The sequence below is a fragment of the Grammomys surdaster genome, unplaced genomic scaffold (assembly GCF_004785775.1).
Source record: "Grammomys surdaster isolate TR1022 unplaced genomic scaffold, NIH_TR_1.0 348, whole genome shotgun sequence".
Lineage (NCBI taxonomy): Eukaryota > Metazoa > Chordata > Mammalia > Rodentia > Muridae > Grammomys > Grammomys surdaster.
Window position 1 is genome coordinate 2099660 of NW_021604767.1, and position 10929 is coordinate 2110588.

The window sequence follows — 10929 nt, forward strand, 5'->3', positions numbered from 1 at the left end:
AGTTCTACCCATTTACCTGCAAATTTCATATATATGTGTGTGTGTGTGTGTGTATGTGTGTGTGTATATACATATATATAAAATACATGTTAATATGTATATATGTGAAATCATGAATGAATGTATGTATATATGTATGTATGTATGTATGTATGTATGTATATGATTAGTATTTCAGTATTCCAGAAGCTATAACCATGAACTCTCACCAGCATGGCTGCCTAACATGACCTGAACAGGACAACAGCAACAGACATGCTAATCTGAATGGATGGAAGTTCATGAGGCATCAACCCTACACAATGGACTAAAGAAAACTAAAGGATGTTGAGAGCAGGAGAAATAGTTTTCCTCAGAGTGAAGCACACCAATGGTTACCAAGTGGTCAGCCCTGAAAACATACAATTAACAGACAGGTTGAAGAGGTTGGTGTGTGTGTGTGTGAGTGTGTGTGTGTGTGTGTGTGTGTGTGTGTGTGTGTAATGATTAAAGGAAAAGAGGCCAGGAATTTGAAAGAGGGCAAAGGGGTTAGTACACAGAAGAGTTTATATGGAGGAAAGGAAAGGAGAAAATTATGCAATTATATTATAAATTCAAAAACTTTTTAAAAATATTCTTTAAAAAGATTGAACTATATCACAGCAAATCAATTCACAGAATCCTTCCTCAGCTTACATAGGAATTTTAAATAGAGCCATGTTATATTCAGTCACTAAATGAACAAAATAGAAGCTTTTTCTGTTTCTTTTTCCTAGAAATTCTCATGCTTCAGCCTCCCAAGGCTGCTGGTATTACAGGGGTGTATCACCTAGCTGAAGGCAAGTTTTAAGCCTGTGACATCTGGAATATTTATCTGGAAAGCATAAAACGAAACATAAACTACTCGGTATCACTAGATCAAAACCCCCTCTGCCCAGTTTTGTCAGGAACAGGATCTGAGTAACTCACAGACATTTACCATGTTAATTAACTGTGCCCCTCTGCCTGTAGTCCACAGGGGACAAGGCTTCTATACATTAAGAAAGTGTTTGTGATTTGTTTGTGATTGCAAACAAACATTTCTATACTTTCATCTCAAAGTCTGCCTTTTATCTTATGTTGGTGATTCCTCAAGCTAAGCAGGATGTCTAGTTAGCTTTGAGACTGACACGGGAAACAACTCTCTCATCCGCTTGGCTACAGCCAAAAATTTCTTGATGCTCATTCACATAGTACACAATGTCCTAAAATCCAACAGTTTTACTTTAAAAAAAAATAGGTAATATGCCTTTGTTCCTTAAATGTATATTGCTCTTTCCAACATCATAAACTATACTTACTTATGAAGCCTTATTTCTGTGTCTTTTCCTCCTGTTTCTAGAAAACCTTTTTCATTGCATCTGCATTTGCACTAGCCCATTCCTAACCTAGATTCCCCTTCTCCCGTGCCACACCCACTCTTGTGCTTCTCCCTGTTATCAGGCAAGGTCATGGTGACACTCAGTAGATATAATGCATCCCCACAGCAGCAGTTCTATAGTTAGTTCAACTGGAAAATAAAATCCATTAGCATGCCCACTGCTGAAGGCATGTCAACTTTTAAACATTTCGTTCAGAGCCCTTACTGCAATGCTATTTTATATTATTCCCTCTGTGAAAACTTTTCTGACGTGTTTTCTGTCATCAATTGGTGTTATGTTTGCAATTTTAGTAACTCACATGTCAGTGATTTGTGTCCCCTGTAGCTTTGTACACCTAAGAAAGGAGCCATTGAAAAAAAGGAAAGGGAGAGAAAGGAGAAGATGAAAAGGAAGGAACATAGAACTCTCATAGGATAGTATGACATAGCTCCTTGCTTTTAAAGTTTATGATTATTAATATTTACTCTGAAATTTTAATCAATGGAGGAAGGAAGAGGCTCTGATAAGTACACTTAGCTCTTAGACAAACTAAGATCATTTTACTAAGAATCCAAAGTCTCAATAGACCAGCTTAGAAAGCAACTCAGGTCATCTGAAGCAGGTTTACTGGACACATTCCTTACTGTGGAACAATCTGAATAGTGTCATGTTTGCAAGCAGACACCACCTTAAAAGAGGAAAAATAGCTTAGAATATATAGGATAGTTTCTTCTGACCTAGCTCCAGAAGAGGCAGGCGTCTTGGCTATGCAACAAGAAGACATGTGAACACAAGTCAGGATATGAGAAGCAATGAGCACCTAACCAAACACCAACTATGACATCAGCTTATAAAAATGAAAATCAAAGGTACTACACCATCTTAACACAGCCTACTACAGAAAAATCCCTCAACCTAGTTTTTGATGAAATGTTAAGGCTTCAATGATATTGAAACAGAAATTTTGTAGTCATGAACTCCCAAACAAGAGACCTTCAATTTACCATTCTCAAGAGTTGAAATTAGGAGTCTAAATAGAAAGCTAACACTTCTGTAGAATCAGCCAGAGAGCAACTGGCATACACAATCTGCCTAGGAGAATTCAAGAGGAGACACAAGGATAGATAAACTCTAAGAGCCAAATTTCTTCCTCTAGCAGCATTAATTACTACAGCCAGTGATACCCCTGTGTCCAGAGAAACCTCATTGTTTTTCACCTTTAACTTTGTCCAGAAAGTCTTCAACTCACCAAAACTAGTCTTCATCCTCAGCAGAGGCTAGTGTTAATAGTGCATGATATACATAGTTTCTGGACTTGGAGTCAAGAGATACGCAAATACCAGAGGGTAGGACAGAAGAAACTAGGAATGCACAACGTGCTGGTTTGAATATGCTTGGCTTAGGGAGTGGTGCTATTTGGAGGTGTGGCCTTGTTGGAGTAGGTATGGCCTTGTTGAAGGAAGTGTGTCGATGTGGGCATGGACTTTAAGACCCTTGTCCTAGCTGCCTGAAAGTGAGTCTTTTCCTGTTTGCCTTCACAACAGGATGTTGAACTCTCAGCTCCTCGTACACCATGCCTACTTGGATGCTACCATGTACCCTACCTTGGTGATAATAGACTGAGCCTTTGAGCCTGTAAGCCAGCCCTAATTAAATGTTGTCCTTACAAGAGTTGCCTCGGTCATGGTGTCTGTTTGCAGCAGTAAAATGCTAAGATATCCACAAAAACAGGGAATAATGTAGATCCATATTTGAAGTACTTTCCCTTTTCTAGACATGTGTTTTACATTAATGATAGTTTTCAAATTTTAGTCAGGGTAAGGTTCCTCTAAAAGGGGAGTTGCATACATTATAAGCATTATAAGCATTATAAGCATTCTTAGGGCCTGTCTACAACCAAAAACAGTAGTTAATGAAAGGTGCCTGGTTATTTAAATGGGTTGGCTGATGCTCTCCACGAGCTTCTGGAGCTCTTCTGTTTTTCTAAGCCAGAGGCACCAGGCTTGAAATAAAATGTGTTAGAGGGTCTGATGCTTTAGATTCACAGTAGTTGAGGTTTTGAACAAAAATTTGTCATTACTTTTAATGTGGATCATTTATTTCTAAACCACAAACTTGGATGAAGTAGATTTGGGAATGACTATAAATCAAGATATCTCAACATAAATATATAATAAATTGAACTACGTTCTTTAAAAAATTCTTCAAATGACTGAGAATATCACTAGGAATTTTTTTTAGGCAACAACATGAGCTTCAACTACAAACTCACTACATTACACAGCTCTTATTGAGCTACTTCACTGCTCTTGGAGAGTGTGAAGGTTAAGGCTAGTCTGATCTGGTGACAGGAAAACCCATTTGGCAACCAACATTCATGTTTTCTTTCCAGGCGTTAAACTGTTGAAGTTCAATGCTGGAGAGAGAATATTTATGTGACTTCAGCAGTCATGATGCGGTCAGTATATTTTCTCATTTGACCACCAATGTTCTTCTTTTAAACCATATTTGCTTTTAAAATCTGGCCTGTATTTTCTCTCTCTTTGGTTCCTTTCCATTTACTCTTTTCCACATTCTTTACTTCCTGAGAGCCACGATAGTACAACCTCATTGAGAACAGTGTCAAAAGGAAAGTCTAGAGTCTGCCAAGTTTATTTTGTACAAGAAAGTTACCTGTTTTGTCCATCTCTAGGTCTAGTTCTCTGTACCAAATGACAAAATAAAATTGAATGGAATGACATGTCAGAGAAAAATCCTTAAATAAAACAAGCACATATGTATGCATGCTTGTACAGATGAATGTCTAGTGTCTGCCTTGATTTTTGTCCATGTCATTTTCTGACAAATTGTTGCCCAGTATATCTGGAGCTCACAAGTTTGGCTAGACTCACTGACCAAAAGGACCCAGAGAATCCTCCTGCTTCTGCCTTCCCAAGGATTCTAGATAGATATCTCCATATTCACTTTCTGCCTGAGTGCCAGGCATCCAAATTCAAGTCTTCCTCCTTTTGTAGCAAACATTTTTACCAACTGAGCCTTCCCCTCAAGCCTCGTTCTCTTTTAAGTGAAAGAGCTTTTGCTTAAAAATAAATCAAAGTGGTACACAAAAACCAAATGTTTCATGCCTGACAAACATGCTTGCAGATGCCCCCCCCCCACCAAAGAGAGCAACAGGTTATTAAAGGCAGAGAGAGCCCTAGGATATGTCTATGAATGGTTCACGCTCATTCATGCCCTGACTCCTATTGTCTAGATAGTTCTGGGTATGAGTTATTTCTAAATAATGACACTTGTAATGAGGCAGGCATGAACTGATCAGGGATGGTAGGACTCTATGTCAGCATTCGTATCTCTGTGATACCATGTATGTCATGTCAGTCTCACTGGGGAATTCATCATACTGGTTATCCACTAGGGACTGTCGCTACAGTAAGAAATCTGTCACTTTCATTCCATGTTTAAATAATTGACTTTGCAGCCTTTCCTGTAGGATTACCTATTTGACTTCACCAGACTTCACTATCTAGGCTTTTTTTTCAACCACTTGGACCTTTTCATCTGAGGCCTGAGATGGGGCAATGATCCTCTCAGTCCATCAGTTGAAAGCTTCTAAAAAAGTCAGAGCACCTTGCCACTGACTGAAACATGAATACATTTCCAACATATATATCAGGGCCTGCAAAAGCATTAAACAACTCCACATACACATTAAGACTAAAATGGATTAAATTTTTGAAGATTTATATAATGATTATTTCTCTGAGCATTTTGGATCAAATCTTAAGATATGTACAGTCTCAGTTTACTATAAGTTCAGACTTTATCACAATAGATACTAGATTACAGTTGCTTATTCTAAGAGCATGAAAAAGTTAAGACTCAAGCAAGAATAGAAAGCATACATTTTGTCATTTGTCTAATCACCTGCCTTTTAGAACTGTGCTTGTGCTCAGGGACAGAAAGTTTCCAGCATTTGGAGCCAAATTACTTTCATAATTACTTCGCCTTCCTTACTGTTGCTGATGTCTCATGGATGTCAGAACACTAACCTGCTGATACCACTGGTTTTCAGGGGAGAAGGGGGCTCCTCCCTCTGTGCTCATGACTAAGTCTGACTGTATGGAAACTGACTTTTAGTTGCTTAGGAATTTGTTGGCTTATGGCTGTTTGTTCCCCTACTGTACTTGAAGCCGTAATTTCTGCCTGCTTTTATATCATTATTTATCTTTGGAGTCACAGAGTGTCATGCATAAAAAGAAGTTATGATCTGAAACATTTCTAAGAATCTTCAAGTGAAGAAAGAGTATCAGCTCAGTGACTCAGAAAATTAGTCACTTGCTTAAACGGTTATTCTGACCAGTTTTTGTGTGGATCTTTAAAAAAACAACAACAGCAATGACAACAACTAAATTAATCAAGTTTTCATCAAATCACAGAACTAATACATACTTGTAAAAACAAAACATTTGGGGCAGTGAGATGTCTCAGGGAGCAAAGACACTTGGTCAAGTCTGGTAACCTGAGTTCTCGTTCCAAGAACCACATAGTGGCTCTCAAGTTATTCTCTGACCTCTAGTTGTCCTTGCCCCACAATGTACAGTAAGAAAAAAATAAGTTTAATTATCATTTTTTTTATCCACAAGTATATAAACTGTCTCTCTGCCTTCTCCTTTCCCCAGAGATTACTCATTCTAAAAGCGTTGTATGCTTAGTTTCATGTTTAATTATGTTTATGAAGTCACATAAACATACAGATATAAAATGCCCCACTTCTCTAATATGACCGATTAGAATGTGAGATAATGTCATATTCTTCTATAATCTGATTCTCATTCTACATCATTACCTCAGACAAGCCATTATAGTAAGCCGATATGCATGTTTTTACCTCATTATTTTAAAGAACTCTGTAGTATTTCATAGCATGATGTAAAATGATTTTTATAACCATTTCCTGGCTGATAAAAAATTAGCATCGTCTGATTGCTTGTTGTTACATTAACACACTAACACATATCTCCACACATGTGTTTTAAAATTTTTTTATAGGGCAGATACCTGCATGTAGAATTGGTACCTAAAGACAGCACACACCTTCTCAAAATTTAAGGGAACTAATAGTGTTGTTTTTCCAACAACTTCAGTTTTGCTGTCAACTATTAAAAGTTGATAAGCTGGTATGTAAAATAAATCACATTTTATTGTTTGAATTTTCATTTATGTGGGATCAGTTAACATGTTCAGGTGTTACTTTGTTGTAGTTCTTACTGTTATATCTATTGCGAGTCAAGAGCCAATGAGTTGCTTTTCATGTATTACTTTCGATAATTGTTTTTTCCATGAAAGCATATTGTTAGCCTACATACTAAGACTAAGACTCTTGATGTCTTTCTGACATATAATACATGGGTTCTATTAAAAATAAACTATAAGAGTTTAACTTTAGTCACCTGAGCTATCAATTTTAATAGTCTAAAGAATATGTCAATTATCCACCCTAGCTATTACGATCACAGTAGCAACACACTGCAATGAAAATTTCCCAATAAGTATAGATTATCATCAAGGGTAATAGGAAAGAATGAGACTGGAGATCCTCTGAACTGTGAGTTGAGAAGACATCATCTGATAGAGCAGTGTCTCTCATCTGTAGGTTGACACCCCATTGGGGCTGGGGGGGCCTTTCACAGAGGTTGCCTAAGACCATTGGAAAACAAAGATATTTACATTACAGTTTATAACAGCAGCAAAATGGCAGTTATGAAGTAGCAACAAAATTTTATGGCTGGCAGTCACAACAACAAGAACTGTATTTAAAAGATTGCACCATTAGGAAGGTTGAGAACCACTGTGATAAAGGGACAGTAACACAGCAAGAACATAAGAAGAAACAAGCCTATTCTTAGAACATGGGGATTAAAGGAAGAGTCTGAGGAGAAGGTAAAGTCAAAGAATAGATGTGTGCCTAAGAACCTAAGGTAGTCTAGGGATTGTAGAGGCTGATACGGAAATAGACATGGGACCTTGGGTAGAAATCAAGTATTACTAAATTACTACCAAGTTGATTTCCATATGTTAAAATCTGAAAAGTAGTATAAATCTAAGGGAGAAACCCACCAGCAAACAGACAGATGACTCTAGGCTTAAGATGAGGACTTAGGAGACATTAGCATCAAAATGCCACTAACCGCCCCCAGAAGATGTAAGATGGTCTAGTCACATACAAAGGTGTGAAAGGTCAGAATGTGAACATAAGGGATATTACAGTTAAGCACTAAATGTTCTCGTCAAATATAGTGCTAAGCTCACTTCTGAAATGGCAAGACTAAGAGTTAAGTTTCTCTAAAGTGGTAATCAGAATGCCACTGTTGAGTTAGTAATCAAGGCAAAAAATTCATATATCCAAATATCCCTAATAACATCTACAGTGTGTGTATGTGTATGTGTGTGTGTGTGTGGGGGGGGTAGTACAGACATGTGTGTGAGGTTGTAGCACAGTGAGTAAGAGAAGGCTAGAGAAAAGTAAATACAAAGCCCTCTAAGCAGAGAAACTGTATTTGATGTGTTCTAGGGGCAAGGCAATAGAGATGTTTGCTAAAAGAATGGACACTTGGGGTCAGAAAATCACTTCAAATGAACTTGAGATTTCTCAGATGTGAGTGCCTTCTAACAGGCTGAACACCCCTAGCCTCAGCCCCAGTCCCAGCCTGGTTGACTTATTTTAATTTACTTTAAAGTATATGTTTGATTCCACTTATTCAAAAGACAAAAATCCAGGAATGCACATACGTCAATTAGAACAACGAGATGTAAAAATACAAGGCCCAATTTGAGGTACGCTGGTTTGCAAAAATGTTGAAAGTTTACAAACTCATGACCTCACAGAAACGAAAGTAAACAGACCTCAACTAATTTTCACATCATAATTTATCTTACATCATCCAACTGGTTCTTGAAAAACCACTTTGAAGGTTAAGAAATTGTTCAGCACTATACATCACAGAAATTCCACCCACGTTTTGCTTTCAGATCTCCTTAAAGTGCTTTCTTTTGGCAATGACTAAGGAACAGAAAGACTGACTTTACACAGATACTCTAAAGAACACATACGAAAACGTACCCAGAAATCAGTTTTGTTTAGAAAACTTTTTAGAAAGTGCCAGGGATTTTCCAAGCAAGTAGCTGAAAATGCTTGACTTAGAAAAAAAAAAATCCTTTGCATGCTGAGAACAAACTGAGTGCCTTGATTCATGAGTAAGTAATTTTGGTGAATAATCTGATTCCTTAAATGTATCATTTATACAAGCATACATAATCATATGAACCTAAACAATCCCTATTAAACCCTAAATCATGTCACATAAAAATTAAGTTACTTTCTTAATTGACCTTTTAGCCCTATTCAAATGGGAAATGTAATAAAGTGAACATAATGAGGGGAAATAAATAGTTAAACAGTGAACTTAATAGAAAAGCTTCAATGTAACGATTTCCTTTAAAGCATTGTTCACATGGCACAATCTAGTTGGCTACTTATGCAACTATTTATAATAATGTAATTTTCAGCATCCAAAGAATTCTAGTTCAAAGATTAGGGATAAGCTCAATTACAAGAAAATAAATGTTTTAATTTAAAAATAAGTAAATAAAATGAGCTTTTTCATACCCTATAATATAACCAAACTGTGAGATAAAAGGCATAATTTCAAATTCCTTCATTGAAAATTGTGAAATCCATATTGCAAAAAGTTAATCAAGTCAGGATTGATGAAAATTGGCTAAGTCTATGCTTTCTGTGAATGATGTATGAAAACTGGAAAGGAGAGATAAGTGCAGCAGATTTATTCAACAGAAGAAACAGCCAGTGCCCTTCCCCTGGCAGTTATGTGATTGTCTGTCATTCAATTTAGGCTACATAAACAAATAAAATCAGAAGGAAGACAGCAAAGATTGAAAAAAAAAAAGCTCATTAGAAATCAGAACAATGACAGCTGTGACAGAATTCACATGTAGATGTGAGACCAGAGGCCAAACGCAAAGCTAGAAGGATGTGAAATGATGGGAAGTGTAGCTATTAAAGGTAAGGTCATTTCCGGTTGGAGAAAACCCATAGAATCAACTACCCAGGGTTCCTTGGGCCTCACAGAGACTGAACTAACAATTACAGAGCCTGCAAACATCTGACCTAGGCCCTCTACCTATATGTTATAGTTGTGTAGCTTTGTCTTCTGTGGCACTCCTAACAGTGTGAGCAGGGTGCTATCTGTGACTATTTTACCTGCTTTGAGGACCCTTTTTCTCCTTTTTCTCCTAAAGGGTTGCCTGATCCAACCCTAACCTGAGGGGAGGTGTCTTCTTTTTGCAACTTGACATGCCATGTTTGGTTGAGATCCCTGGAAGGCCTGCTCTTTCCGGAAGTGATTGGAGAAGAGATGAGGTTCGGAAGTGAGGAGGAGGAGAGGAAGGGGAAATTGTGGTCAGGATGTAATAAGGAGAAAAAAAAAAAGAGTTACAGTCATTTCGATAAAATGGGCAATCAAAAGAAGACAGTGAAGTCCTTACTAATCCGGATGTGAAGAGAGTCCTACCTGAGAGAGGAGCACAGGTAACACAGAAAGCAAGCAGGAACAGCAGGGCACTTGGCTTCTGTCTCCAACGACAGCAATGACTTCTCCCCTGTGTGTCAAACATCCTGCAATTAATGACAGAAAATTACAGTCAGGACAGATACCTTCATTAAAGCATTAAAACAAATAACACAAAGTATGGTTCTCAGCAAACACTGAACATAGAAACGTGTTTTAGGCTTGTTTTCAAGTGACAAATTGAATATAGAAGTGATAGAACTCAAGCCTCAGGCACACAAAGCAAGTGTTCTAGGCCACATCCTCAGAAGACTCTAAAAAGACAGTGAAGACCAAATCATCCCCTCCAAGTAAAGAGAAAGAAACTAAATGCCTCAGGAGTTAGTAAGGTATTTGGTGGGCAAGCCTAGGGACATGAGTTTGGACCTCTAGTGCCCATAAAAAGCAGACAGTTCTGTAATTCCAAAGGAGAGTTAATGCAGACAGGAGGACCTTGACCTGCAAGACTGGCCAAAACCTGAGGTGGATAGTGATTAAGGAAGATACAAGATGCTGACCTCTAGCTTCCACAGGTGCCTGCATGACATATATGGACAGGTACACATACATACTGACTACATACACACATACACAGACACATGCACACACACATACACATGCATGCACAGGTGCATACACACATACATAAATACACCCATTTTATTTGTTACATGTACACTTGTACAGGTTCAGATTTAGCTCTCTATTTTATGCTCCCTGTGTCTTCTGTCTCCTGACTGTCTCTTGCCTGAGTCAGAATCTGCTTCTGCCTGGAGGCTATTTTGTGAATCTATTTGTTCTTGTGTCTGTTTCCACCCCTGTGTCTGTTTCTGTCTGTGTCTGTCTATGTGTCTGCCTGTTGTAGAATCTCTCTCTCTTTCTCTCTCTCTCTCTCTCTCTCTCTCTCTCTCTCTCTCTCTCTCTCT

The 10929-nt window shown here is 37.9% G+C and overlaps 1 protein-coding gene across 6 annotated transcripts in view; it reads right to left on the reverse strand.

Annotated features, from left to right (window-relative positions):
- Positions 1–10929, reverse strand: part of Adgrg6 (adhesion G protein-coupled receptor G6) — a 135235-nt gene that overhangs the window by 115982 nt on the left and 8324 nt on the right. For all 6 annotated transcript variants that reach the window (XM_028779242.1, XM_028779240.1, XM_028779245.1 and 3 more), the window contains exon 2: positions 9968–10071. In XM_028779242.1, the coding sequence (XP_028635075.1) occupies positions 9968–10071 (104 nt within the window). The remainder of the gene's footprint in view (positions 1–9967; positions 10072–10929) is intronic.